The sequence below is a fragment of the Puma concolor genome, chromosome D2 (genome assembly GCF_028749965.1).
Source record: "Puma concolor isolate L17-30 chromosome D2, mPumCon1.1.hap2, whole genome shotgun sequence".
Classification (NCBI taxonomy): domain Eukaryota; kingdom Metazoa; phylum Chordata; class Mammalia; order Carnivora; family Felidae; genus Puma; species Puma concolor.
The window spans coordinates 79,915,547-79,936,037 of NC_141677.1; the positions used below are offsets into that span (position 1 = coordinate 79,915,547).

A 20,491-nucleotide genomic window follows, 5' to 3' on the forward strand; every position below is an offset into this window, starting at 1 on the left:
TGTGTAGAGCAACGGGGTGTCTGGCTGGTGCAGTTGGAAGAGCATCTGATGCTGGATCTCGAGGTCATGGGTTCGAACCCCACGTTGGGTATAGAGATTACTAAAAAATAATAAACTTTAAAAAAATAGGAAAAATTGGGGCGCCTGGGTGGCGCAGTCGGTTGAGCGTCGGACTTCAGCCAGGTCACGATCTCGCGGTCCGTGAGTTCGAGCCCCGCGTCAGGCTCTGGGCTGATGGTTCGGAGCCTGGAGCCTGTTTCCGATTCTGTGTCTCCCTCTCTCTCTGCCCCTCCCCCGTTCATGCTCTGTCTCTCTCTGTCCCAAAAATAAAATAAAATGTTGAAAAAAAAATAATAAATAAATAAAAATAAATAAAAAAATAGGAAAAATAAAGTGTACAACGCAATGACTATCAGTAAATTTACAGTTACAGAATCATCACCACAATCCAATTTAGAACATTCCCATCACCCGCCAAAAGATCATTGTGCCCTTTCTTATTTTGGTTTTTAAGTAGGCTCTACACCCAGCTTGAACTCATGACCCTGAGATAAAGAGTCACGCGCTCTACCAGATAAACCAGCCAGGAGCCCATCATTGTGCCCTTTGTAACCACTGCTCTTTCTCACCCCCCAGCCCTAGGCAGCCACTGCTCTACTTTCTGTCTCTGTGGATTTGCCTTTTCTGGAAATTTCATGTAGATAGAGTCCTACGATCTGTGATCTTTTGTGGCTGGCTTCTTTCACTTAGTATGTTTTTACGTTCAGGAAAAGACTGATACATCATCTGTTTCCCTTGCAATAGAATTCTACAAAATAAAATTGGAAAGGTATGGCAAGTATTTAAAATTAGATGACTTCTTTTTTGTACAAAATTGGAGCAAATCCATTGTTTAAGCAGAATTGGCACGTTTGAAGGATTTGGGCCACTGCGGCAGGGAGATACACGAATGGCAAGAAAAGCCAGCCTTGCGGGTTAACTCTGTTACTACTGCCACAACTACCTCTGGTAGGACCCCCACTGCTGTGTTCTTAGGGGCCCGAGTAGAAATAGTCATCACTGTTTATTGAGCTCTTACTATATGGCAGGTGCTATGCTAAACCCTTCATGCAGATTGTCTCATGAATCCTTACAAAACTCAAGGGACTATTATCTACATTTTGCAGGGAAGGAAACAGCCTCAGAGGTTTTAACTGAGGCTGAAATCACTTGCCCAAGACCACATAGCTGGTAAATACCAGATGCTAAGTTTGAAACTAGTCCAGTCCTTGCAGACTATAGAGCCCATTTTCTTAATCCTTATGCCACATCGTCTCTTACTAATGAGAAGCTGACAAAACAAAAGTAGCCTCAGGAATCAAGAGGCTGGCTTCTGCAGCCAGCAGGGCAGGGGACTCTCCTCCCCCACCCCTGCTCAGTTGCCCTGTGCAACCCACCCCACTCGAGAATGCTCTTTGCGCTGGTCACCCAGTAGTGCTTTTGTTTTCAGGTTTCCCCTTTAGCGAAGTCCGTGGAATGCAACATTTTAAGAATGAGTTCCACCTAGAAAGTTCTGTTTTCTTGAAGGTAAAAGGTAATCATCCGGGAAATTGCTTTAGTTAGAAGAGCTCATCGCTGGTAAAGGACACACACGTTAAACCAACTTGGGTTTTGGGTCCCAAGACTGTGAATTTTAAAATGCGCCAGCTCACGTTCCCCTTCTTTGGTGACGCAAGGGAGAGTGGGTTATAAAGTCATTCCCGAAGAAACTGATGTTCAGATACTTTTCTTTACCTTGTGTGTGTGTGTTCCCTGTTCCGCGGGGGGACCGTTCCTACAGCTAAGAAGACATGTCCCAACTTGCCTGTCTTCTTGGAAAACTCCTCCCCGTGTCCTGAAATCTTCCCAGTCAGCAGCTCTGCTCGGTGTAACGGATCATGGGCCATCCTGCGCCCCTCTGCAGATGTTTACAGAGGAGGAGATGATGATTAAGAACACGGGTGAGTAGACGGCTCACTTTCACCTCCGGACCCCTCTGGTCACCAGTTGGGTCCCTGGTGTGAAATTCCGTGATGTGCCTGGGGGATGTGTGCACCTCAATTTGTGAATGCAACTTTTTTCCCATGAATTTAAAACATGTTTTTGAAAACAGTAAAACCTGCTATGTTAAATAGAATAAAGACGTTATCAGTATTGTTTTTTTTTCCCCTACAGTTAAAAAATTTGCCCAGGAACAGATTGCTCCTCTGGTTTCAACGATGGATGAAAATTCAAAAATGGAGGAATCAGTAATACAAGGATTATTTCAGCAAGGGGTACATACTTTGTAATTCTTCCCATTTCAAACTTTAAAAATACTGTACTTTCCGGCATTCAAATGTAGGCATGCTTTTCAATTTAGGGACTTTAATGATGGCATAACGAAGTCTTCATTTCCTAGTCAGGATTATCTGTGTTCTCATTCATTCATGCATTTATTTTTAAATGTTTATTTATTAGAGAGCATGATTGGAGAAGGAGAGGAGAGAGAGGGAGAGAGAGAATCCCAAGCAGGCCGCACACTGTCAGCACACAGAGAGCCTGACGCGGGGCCCGATCTCATGACCGTGACACAATCGTGACCTGAGCCGAAATCCAGAGTCGGATGCTTAACCGACTGAGCCATCTGGGCGCCCCTGTATGTTCTCTTTTAGATTGAGGTCCTAGTTAAAGATTTTCTTTTAATTGATTTAACATTTGGAATTGGAAATCCTGTACTTCTTAAGTAAAGGGCTTAGAAGCAAGTGAGAGTGATTTCTTTGGACCTGTGGTATTCAACTAGAGGCCGTTTTGTCCCTCAAGAGATATTTGGCAGTGTCTGGAGACGTTTTTGGTTGCCACAGCTAGGGGTGCCACTGACAACTGGTGGGATGGAGGCCAGGGATGCTGCTAAACATCGTACTGTGTACAGGACAGCTGCGTGACAAAGAATCCTCCAGCTCGGTAATGCCCAAGATTAAGAAGCCAACTTTAGTTAGTGAAACTTCATAGTCAAGTGTATATTCTACCTGAATCCCTCTGTCTGTACATGGTAAACTTAGAAGTTCAGGTGACATCTGAATTCCACATTAACCAGGGAAACCGATTTCCAGATTTCAAGTCACGTAGTCCTTTGATGGAAGCCCAGGATACAGAGCAGATAAAAGTAGAATTGTTTTGGGGCGCCTGGGTGGCTCAGTCAATTGAGCTTCCGACTTCAGCTCAGGTCACGATCTCGCAGTTTGTGAGTTCAAGCCCTGCGTCGGGCTCTGTGCTGACAGCTCGGAGCCTGGAACCTGCTCGGGTTCTGTGTCTCCCTCTTGCTCTCTGCCTCTCCCCCACTCACACTCCATCTCGTCTCTCTCAAAAATGAATAAACTTGGGGGGAAAAAAAAGGTAGAATTGTTTAGGCTGTGGGTTTATCAGCATGGAGGCTCCAAGGAGAACATTTTCACAATCACTGCACTCACTCGTCATCTCTCCCTCTCCGTAGGCGTGAAGCAATAATTCATTTTTCATTTTAATACTAGGGATATCCCAGAACTAGTAGCTCCTATTCAGAGCCATTGGCTAAAATCTGGTGTGTTGATCCTGTTTGAAAAATAGCCTTTCTCGCCGAACCTAAATAGTTTTGCTTCTTCCCGGTTTTAAAGAGACCAGCTTTTTAATATCATACATAGTAGTGATTTTTCCACCTTTCTATAAAGCAGTGAAACGTCTGGGAAAATGGAATCTTCTCTGGGGTCCCAGCGGGTCAGATAGCATCCGTGAATCCAGTTTTTTGGGCAGGCTTCGTCTCCACTGTCTGCAGAACCTCTAGGCTGCTCCGAGGAGTCTTACTTAGTGTTTGCTCCACACTTTGGACTCCGCTCTCCCCACCAGAGAGTTCTCGCTGGCTGGGTTCGCTGCGGCCCCACGGCCTGCTCTTCCTTAGGTGGAGCGCCACCTGGAGGCTCTGCTTGGCTGCACACATCCTGCACCGGCTATCCTCAGCCTCCTCTCGTCCCCGTGCTGTGGTCACCTGCCGTAGTAGCTGACAAGTACGGTATTTCCAGTACTTGTAGGGAAATACTTTAGGGAAAATCGGTGCCTTTTTTGGAGAAGCAGTGTCTCTGACAGCTCTAAGGTATTACAATCAGATGAGTTATCACGCCCTCCTCAGACTTCAGGCGCGCCCGAATCCTTCAGTTTTCCCTGGTAGAACATCATTTGAGTTCTCACCGTCTCAGTCTCCCCGCTTTGTGCTTCTACCTGCCCATCCGCTAAGCTTCCCGTCAGCTTAAACATAGCAGCCGGAACCCAGACTGCAGCATGCTGCAGCATTCCAGAAGTGTCTGCGCGGAATGGAAAGGAGCAGTATTATCCTTTTACCTGTGAACAGCTCTGGGTCTTGACTTACACGTACACACATTCTCTTTCTGAAATGAGAATACTTAGAAGTAGGGGACTGGGGACATTTCATGTTCCAGACTTAGGAGTAGCTGCTGAACAGTCAGATGGTCACTGGAAAGCCTTGGCCAGAATCTGGTCATGTTCACCAGGCTCCTCTGCCTTGTCTGTTGTGGTTCAGGAAGAGACCACCAGATGTCCACTAACCGTCCGGACTTGCCACAGTGCCCCCAGGAGGAATGGTCATTCAGTCATTATCTTGGCTGAATGAGTCAAGGTGGAGGCGACTGACCAGAAGAGATCAGTGACCCACTGCCTTCCTCCGTTAGTGTGCGAGACTTTCTCATTATTCCATTCCATTATCCTTCAGAGCATTTCACCAATTTTTGTGTTTTAGATTCCATAAGGAAGCAAATGATAGTTCTAGTGTATAACTACATCCTTTTCAAATTTATATAGTTACATATAGTTTTACAGTTTTTGTAACTTACAACGTAGTGAAGTAGCCATACCAAAGTAAAATGAAATATGCGATTTTAAAATTAGGAACTTATATAGTTAAACTTTGGTTTTGAACTTGTTCTTGCAAGAAACTTTCCCATATAGAAACTGACTTTCTTAATCTGTTTCTTTGTTCTTCCTTTAGTTGATGGGTATTGAAATTGAAACAAAATATGGAGGAACAGGAGCTTCCTTTTTTTCCTCTATCCTAGCGATAGAGGAATTAGCCAAAGTTGATGCATCTGTGGCTTTGGTGTGTGACCTCCAGAACACCATCATTAACAATCTGATTAGAAAACATGGAACAGAAGAACAAAAGGCTACCTATTTGACCGAGCTTGCGACAGAGAAAGTGAGTTGATAGTTGTTGAAATGAATCTGATCTCTTCCAAACTTAGGACATCTTCAGCTGCAATGTTGACTCCTATCCAAGACCACAGCGCAGCACCATTCGTCAGTCAAGCAGTGCTCCATAAATTAATGCTATTAGAAAAATCTATTCTACCTCTCATTTCTGCTCAGCAATTCAGAGAATAATCATCACAGAAAAAAAAATTTTTTTTTTTGGCCCCAATTATATTTTCGTAATACTTTTGTTGGTAGTTTCATTTATGGTGAGATGTCTAGAAAACTGCAGTTATTAGAACCAATTTCATTCAATTTAACATTGAATATACGTGCTTAAGTCTTTAAATCTGTCTTCGACAAATAGTAGGGTATATTTTATGTTTAAAAAAATTTTTTTAGTGTTCATTTACTTCTGAGAGAGAGAGGGACAGAGCATGAGTGGGGGAGGGGCAGAGAGAGGGAGACACAGAATCGGAAGCAGGCTCCAGGCTCTGAGCTGTCAGCACAGAGCCCGACACAGGGCTCAAACCCGGAGCCATGAGATCATGACCTGAGCTGCAGTCCCAACGCTCAACTGACTGAGCCACCTAGGCACCCCAGTAAGGTGTATTTTAGAAAATAATAACGTGAAGATACCATTATTATTTTGATAAGTACAGGCTTTTAAAAGTGGCTAAAGCTTTCGTTGACAAATGTTTGCTTTACCGTATTTGTTATACTGAATACGTATACGGTTATTAACTTGGAATTTTTTTTTGCTTGCATATGTAGATAGGAAGTTTCTGCCTTTCAGAGGCTGGAGCAGGTAGCGATGCATTTGCTTTGAAGACCAGAGCTGATAAAAAGGGAAATTATTATGTCATCAATGGGTCAAAGATGTGGATCACCAATGCTGAGTATGCGGGGCTCTTCCTGGTGATGGCAAACATAAATTCTGACCTTGTAAGTTTGGAAGCAAAATTGCTTCCCTCCCCCGCCCCACCTTTTCTCTTTCTATCTCTTGCCTGCGTGCATTTCCTTTTTACAGCTTTGTCTGAAATCCTTCCTTCTCCTCAGGACTAAAATGTTAGGACAATTGATTTCTTTTCATCCTCTTATTTACTGATCTTCCTGAATAAATACAGTTGATGTGATTATTACTTACATGGAGGACTATTTATTAATTGCCACCTAGTATGTTATATAGGAAGCTAATCTTCCATTCTGTAGGATTCCAGAGTTTCTATTTAATGATGAATGTAAGTACTGACTTAGTACATTTGTTTTTAAGAATATTTTGTGTAGTTAGAAAATAGATACAGGGCAAAAAAGTCAACACATTTTATCTTTTGTTCTTTCTCTGACCTAACAATCGAATTAAATTTTGAAACTTTAAAGTATTTAATAAAATTAAATTTAAAACATGGAAATTCTCGTTATCACACAATACCTTAGCATATCTTAATTTTACTAGCCATAATGGCTTTTGAAAAAGTCAAAGAACCTGTAGCATTCTTAACTCTGAATCTAGTGCTTTCCAGAACTTCTTGTGTCCTAATGCACATGTTGTAATTCTGAGTCCATTAATATTTTTAAAAAAATTTGTACTGATAATTTATTTTGAGAGAGAGAGCCAGAAAGAGAGAGAGAGAGAGAGAACACAAGTGGAGGAAGGGCAGAGAGAGAGGGAAAGAGGCATTCCCAAGTAGGCTCTGTGCAGTCAGGCCAACGAACCATGAGATCATGACCTGAGCCAAAACCAAGAGTCAGATGCATAACCAGCTGAGCCACCCAGCTGCCCCTGAGCCCATTACTATTTAATGCTAAAGTTCAGTTTTAATTTTCTGGTAACTTTCAACTGTTGGAAACAAGGGATCTTCCCAGTTCGAGTGTGGCAATAACATTTTTTATTTGCATTTTAAATCTTTTTAGGGGTATAAAGGAATTACCTGCTTCTTAGTAGATCGCGATACTGAAGGCCTTCACGTAGGGAAAGCAGAAAACAAAATGGGGTTGAGAGCTTCTTCCACCTGCCCATTAACGTTTGAAAACGTCAAGGTGGGTGTCTTAGAATTTCCAGTGAAAGACTGGTGTGAAATAATAAGCTTTGCACGGAATTATCGATGTGCAAGAAAAGTGTCACAATGTTGAGTGTGCATAGGAGAGTATTTTGTAAGACTGGGATGATGTTCTTAGGTGAGACTGTGACTAAATGTACTTATTTTTTAAATAAGTATTTTTATTTTTTTTAAGTTTATTTATTTATTTTGAGGGAGAGAGTGTGCATGCAAGCGAGTGGGGGAGGGGCGGAGAGAGAGGGAGAGAGAGAATCCCCAGCAGGCTCCACACTGGCAGTGCAGAGCCTGACGTGGGGCTGGAACCCGTGAACCATGAGATAATGACCTGAGCCGAAACAGGAGCTGGACGCTTAACCAACTGAGCCACTTGGGGCGCCCCCTAAATGTACTTTTCACAAGAGTTTAGGCAAAGGATGGAAGCTTCTTCCCAGCAGCTGGCCTCAGAGCCAATGCTGAAGATTAATCCCATTTATCCTTAAACAAACTTTTGTTGTTGTTGTTTAATTATTTTTGAGAGCGAGAGTACGCGTGCACACAGAAGAGGGGCAGAGAGGGAGAGAGAGAATCCAAAGCAGGCTCCTCGCTGCTTATACTCATGAACTGTGAGATCATGACCTGAGCTGAGGTCAGATACTTAACCGCCTGAGCCCCCAGGTGTCCCCCCACCCACCCATTTATACTTTTTAATTTATATGCTTGTGAGCCATTTATACTTTATAAACTTGCATTCCGAGACAGGTGTGTGGTGTTGGATATACTAAAGGCCACAAGGTGGGGATGTTACTCAGCGAGCCTGGGAACCCACCTGGCGTCGCCCCACCATTGAGTGGAATCTGTTCGAACCGAGGAAGAGAAGATGGCCAGAATGCTTAGTTAGAACTTGACTCAGGTGGAACAGGTTGTGACGGGTTTTTTACCACTCCTATAGCAACTCGGTTTTTCTGTTCATGAGTGAGCATGTGTTGTGTGTGCCCACGGGGTGACTGTACAGATAGATGTTTCAGCCTCACTAATTCCCCCGGACTGGCTTCTTTCCCGCTTGCCCTTTCTTCCTCTGTTCTGCCCACTTCCTCCCCCAGGGTTATAAAGCTAAGTGTCTTGTTTTATTGTTCCTAGTCTAGATTTTTTTTTTTTTTTAATGATGAATAAACACTTTATTTCTTCTCTCCTTTTCGCCCTCCCTGGGATACACATGTATCTGTGTGCACACAACCTCAGTTGATTTTTATGGGAATAATAGTCTTGGCAGAAGAAAGGTTTCACACCCTTGATTTAGGAAACCACTTGCCTATTTTCTGTAATCTCTAAAATGTTGTATCTCATCCTATAGCATACAGATAAAAATCCCAAATCTCATTTGGGATTGAGGAATCGTATGAGATTACCCTTTCTCTAGACCCATTCATTTGTTTCACACACGCCTGGGCTAGACGCTAGAGGACACAGTAGCAAACAGCACAGACCTGAGTCCTGTGTCTCCCAGAGCCCGTGTGTGGGAAGCGGTGCAGAGGGAGAGACGTGTGTAGCTGACAATTTCCTTGGAATTTGCTAAGTCCTGGGCTGGAGTCCTATGATGCAAATTGGGAGTATTGTGCATGTAAAACTATATAATCAAAATGAACTCTGTAAAATTAAATGGAGAAATAACTACATTTTTCCCTTCAGGTTCCAGAAACCAACATCCTGGGACAAATTGGACACGGCTATAAGTATGCCATAGGGAGTCTTAATGAAGGCAGAATAGGAATTGCTGCACAGGTTAGTCACATTGTGGCCATTTCGTTTGACTCTTGCACAGTGTGGGTCAATTAAAACGTAGAAAGAAAAAAATGCAGTAAAACTGATGAATATTTGGAAGCATGTGAACACAAGATGGCGCCCTTCCCTTCCGTGAGGTGGGAGAATGGCGTCTGACCACCAGCTTGAAAATCCCACTTTTGGTCAATTATGTAATGCCCTGAGAGCCAAACAATGGCTTAGTGGTGACACTTTTTCTGCTTTGAGAATGTTAAGTATTATCTGATACCTGTATCAATCACTTCTCAAATATATTGTAAATTAAATGTGCATTTTTAAAAAAATCTTTTCAATTTTTGAGGTTCATGCTAGAAGAAATTTTTTAAATTAAGAATACATAACAGTCTGTGTAGTATACATCTCTAATCTATAATATCTTTTTTTTAATGTTTATTTTTGAGAGAAGTAGACAGAGTGTGAGTGGGGGAGGGGCAGAGAGAGAGGGACACACAGAATCTGAAGCAGGCTCCAGGCTCTGAGCTGTCAGCCCAGAGCCTGATGTGGGGCTTGAACCCTCAAACCGTGAGACATGACCTGAGCTAAAGTCAGACGTTCAACCAACCAAGCCACCCAGGTGCCCCTCTAATCTATAAATAATGAAAAATTTGTTGCCTAGTGTTGTGCATGTGAAAATCTGGCAATTTTTTGTGTGTAGTGCTTGAAATAAAATAACTACAATAAAATAGGATATATAAGATGAGGACTATTCCATTTTTTTTATCAAATTTGCCCTTTGTAATGCATATTACATTTTTCTGTGAAGTGATACTAGTTATTTTCTTTTTATTATTTTTTTTAACCTTTATTTATTTTTGAGACAGAAAGAGACAGAGCATGAACGGGGGAGGGTCAGAGAGAGGGAGACACAGAATCAGAAGCAGGCTCCAGGCTCTGAGCTGTCAGCACAGAGCCCGACGCAGGACCCGAACTCACGGACTGCAAGATCACGACCTGAGCTGAAGTCGGACGCTTAACCGACTGAGCCACCCAGGCACCCCTCAGTTATTTTCTTGATTAGCAACATGAATAAAGTCTTGGGTTTTATTATAAATGTCGTTTGGGGGACACGTGGCTGGCTCAGTTGGTAGAGCATGTGACTCTTGATCTCGGGGTCGTGAGTTTAAGCCCCATGCTGGGTGTAGAAATTACTTAAAAATAGGGGCGCCTGGGTGGCGCAGTCGGTTAAGCGTCCGACTTCAGCCAGGTCACGATCTCGCGGTCCGTGAGTTCGAGCCCCGCGTCGGGCTCTGGGCTGATGGCTCAGAGCCTGGAGCCTGTTTCTGATTCTGTGTCTCCCTCTCTCTCTGCCCCTCCCCCGTTCATGCTCTGTCTCTCTCTGTCCCAAAAATAAATAAACCTTGGAAAAAAAAAAATTAAAAAAAAAAAAGAAAAAAAGAAAAAAAAAAAAAAAAGAAATTACTTAAAAATAAAACCTTTTTAAAAAATATATCATTTTGTAGAATATATTTATAGAATTTGTAGAATTCATTTAGTCAGTGAATATCCAAAATGTACAAACTGACAGCTTTTAGGTTTTGAAGATGTTACATGTATTAGCTATTAGAATAGTAAATGTCATGCTACTACCCTAGGGGTTTTTGTGTTGCTGTTAATTTGCTGACAAAATATTCTTAGATCAAAACTTAACCCGTGTTTCCCACAAAGCTAGATAATGAGAGAATTGGCATATCTGTTTTTCTTAATGTTTTTCTGTGATTCAGCATCATCAGATATGGTGTTAAAAACCATAGTCTGAATCTCCTTGTTCTCAGACATATAAATAATATAGATGTTCTGGCATTAAAATACACAGCCTGGGCTTTAGTCTAATTACTCTGAGTTATCTTATAACCTAATTAAAAGTTAAGGTCAGGTAGTTACTATTTCTTGGTTAGCATTGTGAATGCCTTTTAGAGCAAGAGTCACATCTGACAGAGACCTGAAGGCATCAGTCCTCAAAACTGCAGCCGAGGACTATTTAGTTTTTCAGTAATGATAGTGAAAACATTGTACAGAGATGAAAAGCCTATTGTGATTGACAGCCAGTGATTTTAATTTTCACGTCAATGTAGGATATTATTAACATGCTGTGAATTTTAGTCCTAAGAGTTTGGTGACAGTTGGCTAAATCAAATTTAAAAAAAAAAAAAAAAAAAAAAGTTTGATGACATCATCTTGACTCAGCCAAAAATGCATTGGGTCGCTGCCTCACTAAAATTTGGGAGGTTTTTTTTGGCAGGGGGGGAGATCCTTTAATTTTTAGCACAATATTCTGTTCTCCAGAAAATTCAAAATAAAAGGCTAAAGGAAAATGTGAACACTAATGAAATATTAATAAGTCTATGGGCATTTCCCACAAAGCTTTTGCTATTGATATTTGTTTCCTTTTTCTATTTTTTTTTTAAATGTTTATTTTTGAGAGAGAGAGACAGAGTGCGAGCAGGGTGGGGCAGAGAGAAAGAGAGAGAGAGACACAGAATCCAGAGGAAGCTCCAGGCTCTGAGCTGTCAGCACAGAACCTGACATGGGGCTTGAACCCATGAACCGTGAGATCATGACCTAAAGCTGAAGTCGGACACTTAAACCAACTGAGCCACGCAGGCACCCCTGTTTCCTTTTTCTAAAACCCACATAGTTTGGCATAAGTAGATGGTGGCTTAAGTGGCTACCTGATGTTGAAATTTGGAAACCATTTCTAAGCTTGAATAGTTCAATACAGAGCTTAGTTAGCAATGGGACAGTTCAGCTAAGATTGTCACCACGTCCTGATTTGTTCAAGTGCCTAAATCCATGTTTTCACCAGGTGCTCTTGCTTTAGCCCTGCAGTGAACCATTAAGGTTTTAAAACAGCTGATGCCGGGGCACCTGCGTGGCTCAGTCGGTTAAACGGCCGACTTCGGCTCAGGTCATGATCTCACAGTTCGTGATTTCAAGCCCCGCACCGGGCTCTGTGCTGACAGCCTGGAGCCTGCTTCGGATTCTGTGGGTGTCTCTCTTCCCTGCCCTTCCCCCACTCGTGCTCTGTCTCTCTCTCTCTCTCAAAAATAAATAAACATTAAAAAAAATTTTTTTAAACGCTGATGCCTAGGCCACTCACCCCCTCCATTCTCAAGATTTAGATTCAGTTGTTAGACCCTCATGTCGCTTTTTTCTTTTTTAATCAAGTCCCCACAAATGATCTTGATATGCCTCCAGGGTTGGAAAACACTGCTCTTTTATGTTCTAGTGCCCTTTCCCCTGAAGCCCTTATTAATCCTGATCGTATGCAGAACAGACAGGAAGATAGAAGGTTAGGAAGTGACCTTCCATGCTTGCCTTCTAGAAGGACCAGAGGGAGCTGCTCTAGTCTTTGAGGCCAGTTCCGAGCAAAATTTCTGTGGCTTGCTTTATGCCTGGAGAATCAGAGCTTAGAGGAGAAGCTTCCTTAGAAGTAACCTGGTTGTACAAGCACAGCCAAGCCGTAGGATTTAGCCTGCAAGAATTCAGTAGACTCATGTGTATGTGAAATCTCTCGAATCTTCTCCCAGTTACTGGAAATTAACTTCTACAAATGCGGTGGGTGAAGGTATTAACACACACCTCGCCAGTCCGTCCCCTACCCCAGCTATTCAATTTGCCTGTAAAAGGGATTTATACCCTAAATAATTAAAAGTGTTAAACTTACAACAAAATAAGAAATTCTGCTCTTTTTTTTTTTTTTTAAACAGATGCTGGGATTGGCTCAAGGCTGCTTTGACCACACTATCCCATATATGAAGGAAAGGATACAATTTGGCAAAAGGATATTCGATTTTCAGGTACGTAATTCTCAGTCTCTTTCTAGCCAGCTGTACTGTCGTGGCTTCCTATTAATGAAGAGCTGTGTCATAAAGCTGTGGAGGACATCCCCTCGGGGGGATTTTAATGGGAGAGGTGGAGAGGAGGAAGGAATAGGTCTCAGGGAGCATACCTGTGAATGCCTTGACCTTCTCCAAGGGCAGAACAACCGTCCTTGAGGCCCGCCTGTGGCATGACTCCTCTCTAAAGATGATACTAGGGTGACTTCAGGGTGACTTCGCATCCTCTAGATGTGTAGAGTATTCAGCACATTGCCTGAGTCTAACGAGCGCTCAGTAAACGGTAACACTTGTTAGGAATCCCCTGCGCAGGTCAGAGCCATGCGGTAATCCTCAAAAGATGACACTTTGACCCTTCTTTCTTGTAGAAGGTACAGTGTGCTGCAGTGGGTACAAACGAGATGTTCTCAGCCAAGCGTATTGGGAAATAGGGGCCTGGTCTAATGATGTAGCTTCTCGGAGCTCCCCAGATAAGGGGACCGTTGGTGACGGTGGCATCTTCCGGTCCATGTTGAGGCCTTGCCGGGTTCGGGAAAGCCTGGAGTGACAGCTTACCAAGCTCGCTTAAGCACTTGACCTAAAAATCCCGAAAAATTGCTTTACATGTTCACAAAACCTTCTTGTAAGCAGGCCCCAAGGACAATTTCTTATTCCATTACCAGTTCTGTTGTGATGTGTTGTCTTCAGGTGCTGTAGTAATTATTTGTCGTTACGTGGGCACACACAGATTGCACGTGCATGGAAATACGAGGCACAGTCAGTTCTGGCCTGGAAAGTCTGAGTGAGCATGTCAGTCCTGGCCAGGGCCCCCCACAGCCTGTGCTGTCGTGACGTCTTATACGTGGGAAGCTGAAGCATCTGGAGGTTGAGTTCCCAAGGACATACAGCTAGTAATGTGTCAGATGATCAGATTATGTCCCAAGGACATATCCGCTAGTAATGTGTCAGATTCTGTCTTGGCTTCTGGTCTGACTTTCATGTTATTGTACTAGCGAACTCTCTCAGACCAGCTACCACACAGATTGCAAGGAAAGGGACAGAATACGAGACAATTTGAGGGAGATCTCAGTACGCCAGAAACTATTTTTGTGTCTGTGGAGTTGGTAAGGGAGGGATACGGGGTCAGGTGTACTAATTGGCATAATCGTGGCACTTCCAGAGATGCCTCTTGTGGCATTAGAAAACACTTAGAAACACTTTTGGAAAACACTTTTGGAAATTTGATCTTGAAAACAACATTATTTATTATATATATTTATTTTATAATATATTTTTATACATACAGCCACATATATCTGATGCTTTGGTTAAAGGTAGAGTTTTCTCTAACTGCTTTAATCTCATTAGAATGGTTTGTGTCTTGCTTTGCATGTGATCATTCACATCTTTGTCTTGTCCAGACTACAAGCTCCTTGGGTAAAGATGAGGCCTCTTCATCCTCACTTCTCTCAGTTGTGTGTTCAGGATAGATTCATTGAATATGTTCTCCATGTCAGGCCCTGTGTTCACAGTGTAGTCAGGGAACCGGTATTCAGCAATCGTTAGTTCTTGTAGGGCAAGAGACATTGCCAGCATCAGCTTTGTGCCTCTCCTGGCACCTGATGTGGTCATTGGAGTGGATAACCTAGATGGCAACTGTTGGTTTAATTGAACCGAATGTGCTTTTCAAAAATAATTAGAATCTGCATTCCACATAACAAGCCATAAACTATTTCTAGAATAGTGATATTGGCATAGAAATAGACAAATTGACTGATGGAACAAAAAAGAAAGGCCAGAAATAGACTTAGGCACGTATGGAAACCTGATGTAGGATGGTAGTGGTATTGCAGATCACTGGGTGGGGCTATTCTTTCCTTGTGGAAAAAAAATGAGACTGGATCCCTACCTCACACCATACATAGAAAATAGATTTCTGATATACTAAAGATGTAACATAAAAAATAAAATTTTAGGGGCGCCTGGGTGGCTCAGTCAGTTAAGTTTCTGACTTTGGCTCAGGTCGTGATCTCACAGTTCGTGGGTTCAAGCCCCATGTCATGCTCTGTGCTGACAGCTCAGAGCTTGGAGCCTGCTTCAGAATCTGTATCTCCCTCTCTCTCTGTTCCTCCCCTGCTTGCACTCTCTCTTAAAAATAAATAAACGTTAAAAAAATTTTTTTTTAAGTTTTAGGAGAAAATAGAGAATATCTTTATGATCTCATGGTAGGGAAATTATTTTGTAAACAAGGCCCCAAAAGACTAATTGTAAAAGATAATAATAATGGTGAATTTGGCTACCAAATTTCTTTTCCTCAAAAGACACCATAAAGTAAAAAGATAAATTAGAAGGAGGATGATATTTGCTGTACACATAGGTTAGTGAGTGTTCAATTTATTATGATGCTTTATAAGCTACACACATGTAATGGATTTTTTTTGTGCATACCAAATATTACAGAAAGAGAAGGAGAATCTATCGGGTATTTTCGAACTGTTTTTAACTGTTCTGCTTGCTGGGCTATATAAGTCATAAGCACAAGGAACTCTGACTGTCATGTTCAGTGCAACATCTTTAGTGCTCAGCACAGTGCCTGGCATATAGTAGGTGCTTAGTACATATCTGGGCGGACAGAGATACTGGGCATGAGAAATTTCTGTTCGTAATAGACATACCCATGTCCATATTTCCAGGATATAGTTTACAACTATAAACTGCTAATACTCATATTCTCACTCACTGACTCACTCCTTTTCTTGATTAACATTGAGTGTGTGCCCCTCCATCCTCTAAAATTTGAAGTGGTAGTGATTTCTTCAGGGTGTTTTATTTTGTTTTGTTTTTTTAATTAGTCTTCTGTTGTCTATAACCCTAAAGAAACTGGTACCTGCTCATGAATATTGCCGTAGAGGTACTTTAATAAAGATACTTAGAGGGGCGCCTGGGTGGCGCAGTCGGTTAAGCGTCTGACTTCAGCCAGGTCACGGTCTCGCGGTCCGTGAGTTCGAGCCCCGCGTCAGGCTCTGGGCTGATGGCTCGGAGCCTGGAGCCTGTTTCCGATTCTCTGTCTCCCTCTCTCTCTGACCCTCCCCCGTTCATGCTCTGTCTCTCCCTGTCCCAAAAAATAAATAAAAAACGTTGAAAAAAAATAAATAAATAAAATAAATAAATAAATAAAAATAAATAAATAAAGATACTTAGAGAAAATGGGAGCTTCAACTGTTCTTTCACTGCTTTGCAACTAACAGCATCTATTTATTTATGTATTTATTTACTGATTTACTGATTTATTAAAAAAAATTTAAGTATTTATTTATTGTTGGAAGAGCGCAAGCAGGAGAGGGCAGAGAGAGGGCGACAGAGGATCTGAAGCGGGCTCTGCACTGACAGGCTAACAGCAGCAAGCCCCACTCAGGCTCAAACTCACAAACCATGACCTGAGCCGAAGTAGGATGCTCAAGCCACTGAGCCACCCAGGTCCCCTCTAACAGCATCTTTTTAATGCACCGAGGCTATATGCAGAATCAAAATTTTATGAATTCAAGCAGATGAAAAATATGTTCACACTTTTGCTTTGCTGGGATTTAGTTTAAGCTTAATTTTGATCATGCAGTGGGCTTAAATTATTAAATGTGACAGTCAAATTTTGTTTTGTTTTTAATTTTTTTTAACATTGATTTATTTTTGAGAGAACAAAGACAGAGCATGAGTGGGGGAGAGGCAGAGAGAGAGGGAGACACAGAATCTGGAGCAGGCTCCAGGCTGTGAGCTGTCAGCACAGAACCTGATGCGGGGCTCGAACCCACGAACTGCGAGATCATGACCTGAGCCGACGTCAGACGCTCAACCGACTGAGCCACCCAGGCGCCCTAACAGTCAAATTTTTAAGCCTCATTTTGTGATGATTTCTTAAGTCTTGACATTTATAATTACATGAATTTTGAAAGTTGTCTGAGAAATAATGTATTTCATTTTAGATTGCATATTTTAATTATTATTTTTTAGATTGGAGATTTTAAAGTATTTCTACAAAATGAATGTAAATTCCTTTGCGGGGGGGTGCATATTTTCAGTGTGTCAGCATTCCATGTCCAGGCAAGACTTTGAGGATAAGCGGTGTTTTCGGGAGTCCTAATTCTCTAACTTGGGCCTAAATATTACAGGGGCTCCAACACCAAGTGGCTCAGGTGGCCACCCAGCTGGAGGCTGCAAGATTGCTAATATACAACACTGCTAGGCTTTTAGAAGGTGGAAAGTCATTCATAAAAGAAGCATCCATGGCCAAATACTATGCATCAGAGGTAAGACAAACAAAACGTAATTCACCTTCCCCTCCCCGTCACTTAAAAGTATTAACCTTTCCACTTAGGAGTGTTGATAATTGGTTTGTTTTTCAAGTAAAATAACATAGACTTTCCGGTTCCTGCAACAGAAAAGCACACTTGCAAACCTTGCATAGGAAAGTGCTCAATTCTACGAGGTCTTGATGTCTTTACAGGCTCTTCTGTGGAAACCGAGTGGCCCAGTTCAGGTAGAACACCCACCATAAATCCCTGGGTGAGCCTCAGTCTGAACGATGGCATCACACCCGTGGCTTCCAGTTGGGGCCAGGTGAATGCCATGGGAGCTCATGTGAAATAAAAACACAAGAAGAGATTGTTTCTGCTTTAATTTAATGCTTTCTGTTGATACTTCTGCCTTCTCTGTTTAACCCATTGGACACTGGCTGGAGAACTTTGCCCGGTCACTGGCTGCTACGGCCCATCCTCAGCAGTATGCCTTATTCATTCCATAGCTTCCGGTAGCCATTTAACATCTCAGCCCCCAAATTTAATCTCCTGCCTCAGCCTCCCTTCTGGGTTCCAGACTAATAGATCCAATTTCCACTTCACCTGCCCAACCCATCGCACCAGTCAGATGCCTGAGCGTCATCTCACCACCCCCTTCCCCGTCGTCTCCACCTTGAGCCCATCATCCAGGTGCTGAGGATTCTGCCCCGAGTATTTCTTGCATTTGTATATTTCCCTCCCTTTCTGCTGCCCCCTATTGAACAAGCCGGGTGATTTCTTCACCAGACGCCTCCACTCATCTTCCGACTGCTCCATTGGTCCTTGTTGCTTCCTCCAGTCCCCTCTTCCCTTTTCTTAGTGTTCACGAGGCCATGCCATTCCAGCTTAACCTTCGTGGCTTCTCACGGCAAATGGAACAGTGCTTGTATTCATTTCCTATTGCCGCTTTTAACAAATGACCAAAAATGTAGTGGCCTAAAACACTGCAGTTTTATTATGTCATGGCTTTGGAGGTCACAAGTCTAAAGTGAGTATCACTGGGATAAAATCAAAGTGTCAGCAAAACTGCCTTTCGGAAGCTCTGGGAGAATCCATTTCCTCACTCTTCCCGCTTCTAGAGGCTGCTCACATTCCGTGACCTGTGGCCCCGTCCTCCGTCTTCAAAGCCAGCGGTAGCGTGTTCAAATCTGGCTTGAGCCGTCCAGCCTCTGTCTTTCCCTTATGAGGACCCTTGTGATGCCATTGGGCCCACCCAGGCAGTCCGGAACCATCTCCCTCTCAAAGCCCTTAACTTAACCACATCTGTGGGTCCCAGTGGTCATGTAAGGTAACAAACAAATTAGTTTGTGGGGATTAGCATGCAGACAGATTGGGGGGCCATTACAGTATTAAACATGCTTGCCCTCAGGAGGCCCGCCTGCCTCTCCATTCTCTTCGCAGCTTGCCCTGACCCCAGCCCACTTCCCCTCAGGTCCTTGAGGTCGATAAACCCGTTCGCCCCTTGAAACCCTCCCACACGTTCCTCAACTTGACATGTCCCCTCACTCGTCCTTTGGGCCTCAGCGAAGCTGTAATTTCTTCACACTGTTCTCCTTCTACATCACATCAGCTTCCCTAGCCAGTTCTCCTTGCCTCGTAGAGTTGATCACTTTCTGTAATTGTTGGTTTGATGTGGGAACCAAAAGAGCCCCCAACCATCGTTTTACCCAGTGGCTGGCAGAGTGCGTGATGCAAAGAAGACCCTTTGTGTATATATTTGCTGAGTAACGATACCTGTCGGTGTGCATAGGTGTCTGAACAATACCCTAATGTTCTTAAGAAAATAGGAATTTTGTGAATAAATACGAGTTGCCAAAAATGGCGTAGAGAATGGGGCTGAAGAGACAATGCGATCCTACAAAGTAACTCCGATCGGCGGACAGCAGTGGCTCCACGTTACTAAAATATTCCGCAGGAGTGTTTATGGTGCATGAGTTATGCGGTTTCAGCATATTATTTGCTGCTTGGTTTTGGCAGATTGCAGGCCTCACAACCAGTAAGTGTATCGAGTGGATGGGAGGAGTCGGCTACACCAAAGATTTCCCTGTGGAAAAATACTTCCGAGATGCAAAAGTTGGTAGGCAGATTTTTTTACGTTTTATTTTGTTTTCTTTTATTTGCCTCTGTAGCTGTGTGGCCTGCTGTCTATGTTTGGTTTTATATTACCGTACTTAGGCAAAGGCAATTGTAATCTCTTCACTATTGTGTTTATTGGCTCTCTTCTTTTCTGGGGCTGGGCTTTTCTCCCCCACCTCTTCCTTCAAGAAGAAGGATGGATTTATATTTTTTAAGACATCAAGTTGCCTTTATAAACGCCTCAACAGAGCCTTTTCGCAAAACTGCAACCAAACTGACTTGTCATTTTTCTCTTACCAAAAATGTTACTACGTTTGATTCGTTCAATGCCGTTCTTTGAAGCTAAGTTCTGATTTCAGAAGCCTAGCGCCCCATCAAGCCTGAGCCGTCTGACGCTCCACTACCAGGCGGGAAGACCAAAACAAGGAGCTTTGAAAGCTGCCTGTTTCAGAGTGACAATCCAGGCTCATGCGTTGATAGATCAGGAACAATGAACTTCAACCGTTTACTACTGATTCTGGAATCAGAATCCAATTTCCAAATGGAATATTTTCATCTCTTAGGCAAAATGACTTTGTCATATAGTACCATATTCAGGGGATATTGAATGATATCACTAGTGACAGTTTTATAGCAAATATACAGAGGTAATGTGTAGAAGCTATGTCTTAATGTAGACACGTAGTTATGGGTGCCCTCCTAATTTTTTTTTTTTTTTTTTTTTTTTTGCTCCCTTTTTATTTAAGGCACAATATACGAAGGAGCTTCAAATATCCAGCTCAACACCATCGCAAAGTGCATTGACACAGAATACTGACGTCCACAGGGACGGGCCTCTCCCCCTTGTCTTGTCGCTGGCATAAAAGTCTAAACTATCGTGCCTTTTTGTGGAAGTAAACCTCCATGGCATTGAAGTATTCTGTTCAAGGCCTTAGTCATGATTCTTGGGATTGATCTTTTGTGTTTTATCTTTCCAGTCTGCATAAATTAGGCACCGGGAAATCATTTTTCAAATTTGGGAAGAAGGGCATCTGTGTTTTCTCCAAAACTGTTGTTAAAGTTGTACACGTGTAAATCACTTCAGCTTCAGGACAGACAGACGTTTCACTCTGTCAGCATTTGGAGAAATGCATGTGAAGTATTACGTACAGACATGACTGCTTTATATTCCTGTTAAATCTTT

At 42.7% G+C, this 20,491-nt stretch overlaps 1 protein-coding gene across 3 annotated transcripts in view; it reads left to right on the forward strand.

The window, feature by feature from the left end:
• Positions 1–20,222, forward strand: part of ACADSB (acyl-CoA dehydrogenase short/branched chain) — a 37,998-nt gene extending 17,776 nt beyond the window's left edge. For all 3 annotated transcript variants that reach the window (XM_025917744.2, XM_086681090.1, XM_086681091.1), the window contains exons 2-11: positions 1,820–1,979; positions 2,194–2,294; positions 5,033–5,239; positions 6,007–6,177; positions 7,147–7,272; positions 8,958–9,050; positions 12,797–12,886; positions 17,068–17,205; positions 19,210–19,309; positions 20,055–20,222. In XM_025917744.2, coding sequence (XP_025773529.2) covers positions 1,820–1,979; positions 2,194–2,294; positions 5,033–5,239; positions 6,007–6,177; positions 7,147–7,272; positions 8,958–9,050; positions 12,797–12,886; positions 17,068–17,205; positions 19,210–19,309; positions 20,055–20,125 — 1,257 coding nt within the window. In that variant the 3' untranslated portion in view covers positions 20,126–20,222. The remainder of the gene's footprint in view (positions 1–1,819; positions 1,980–2,193; positions 2,295–5,032; positions 5,240–6,006; positions 6,178–7,146; positions 7,273–8,957; positions 9,051–12,796; positions 12,887–17,067; positions 17,206–19,209; positions 19,310–20,054) is intronic.
• Positions 20,223–20,491: the final 269 nt, after the last annotated feature.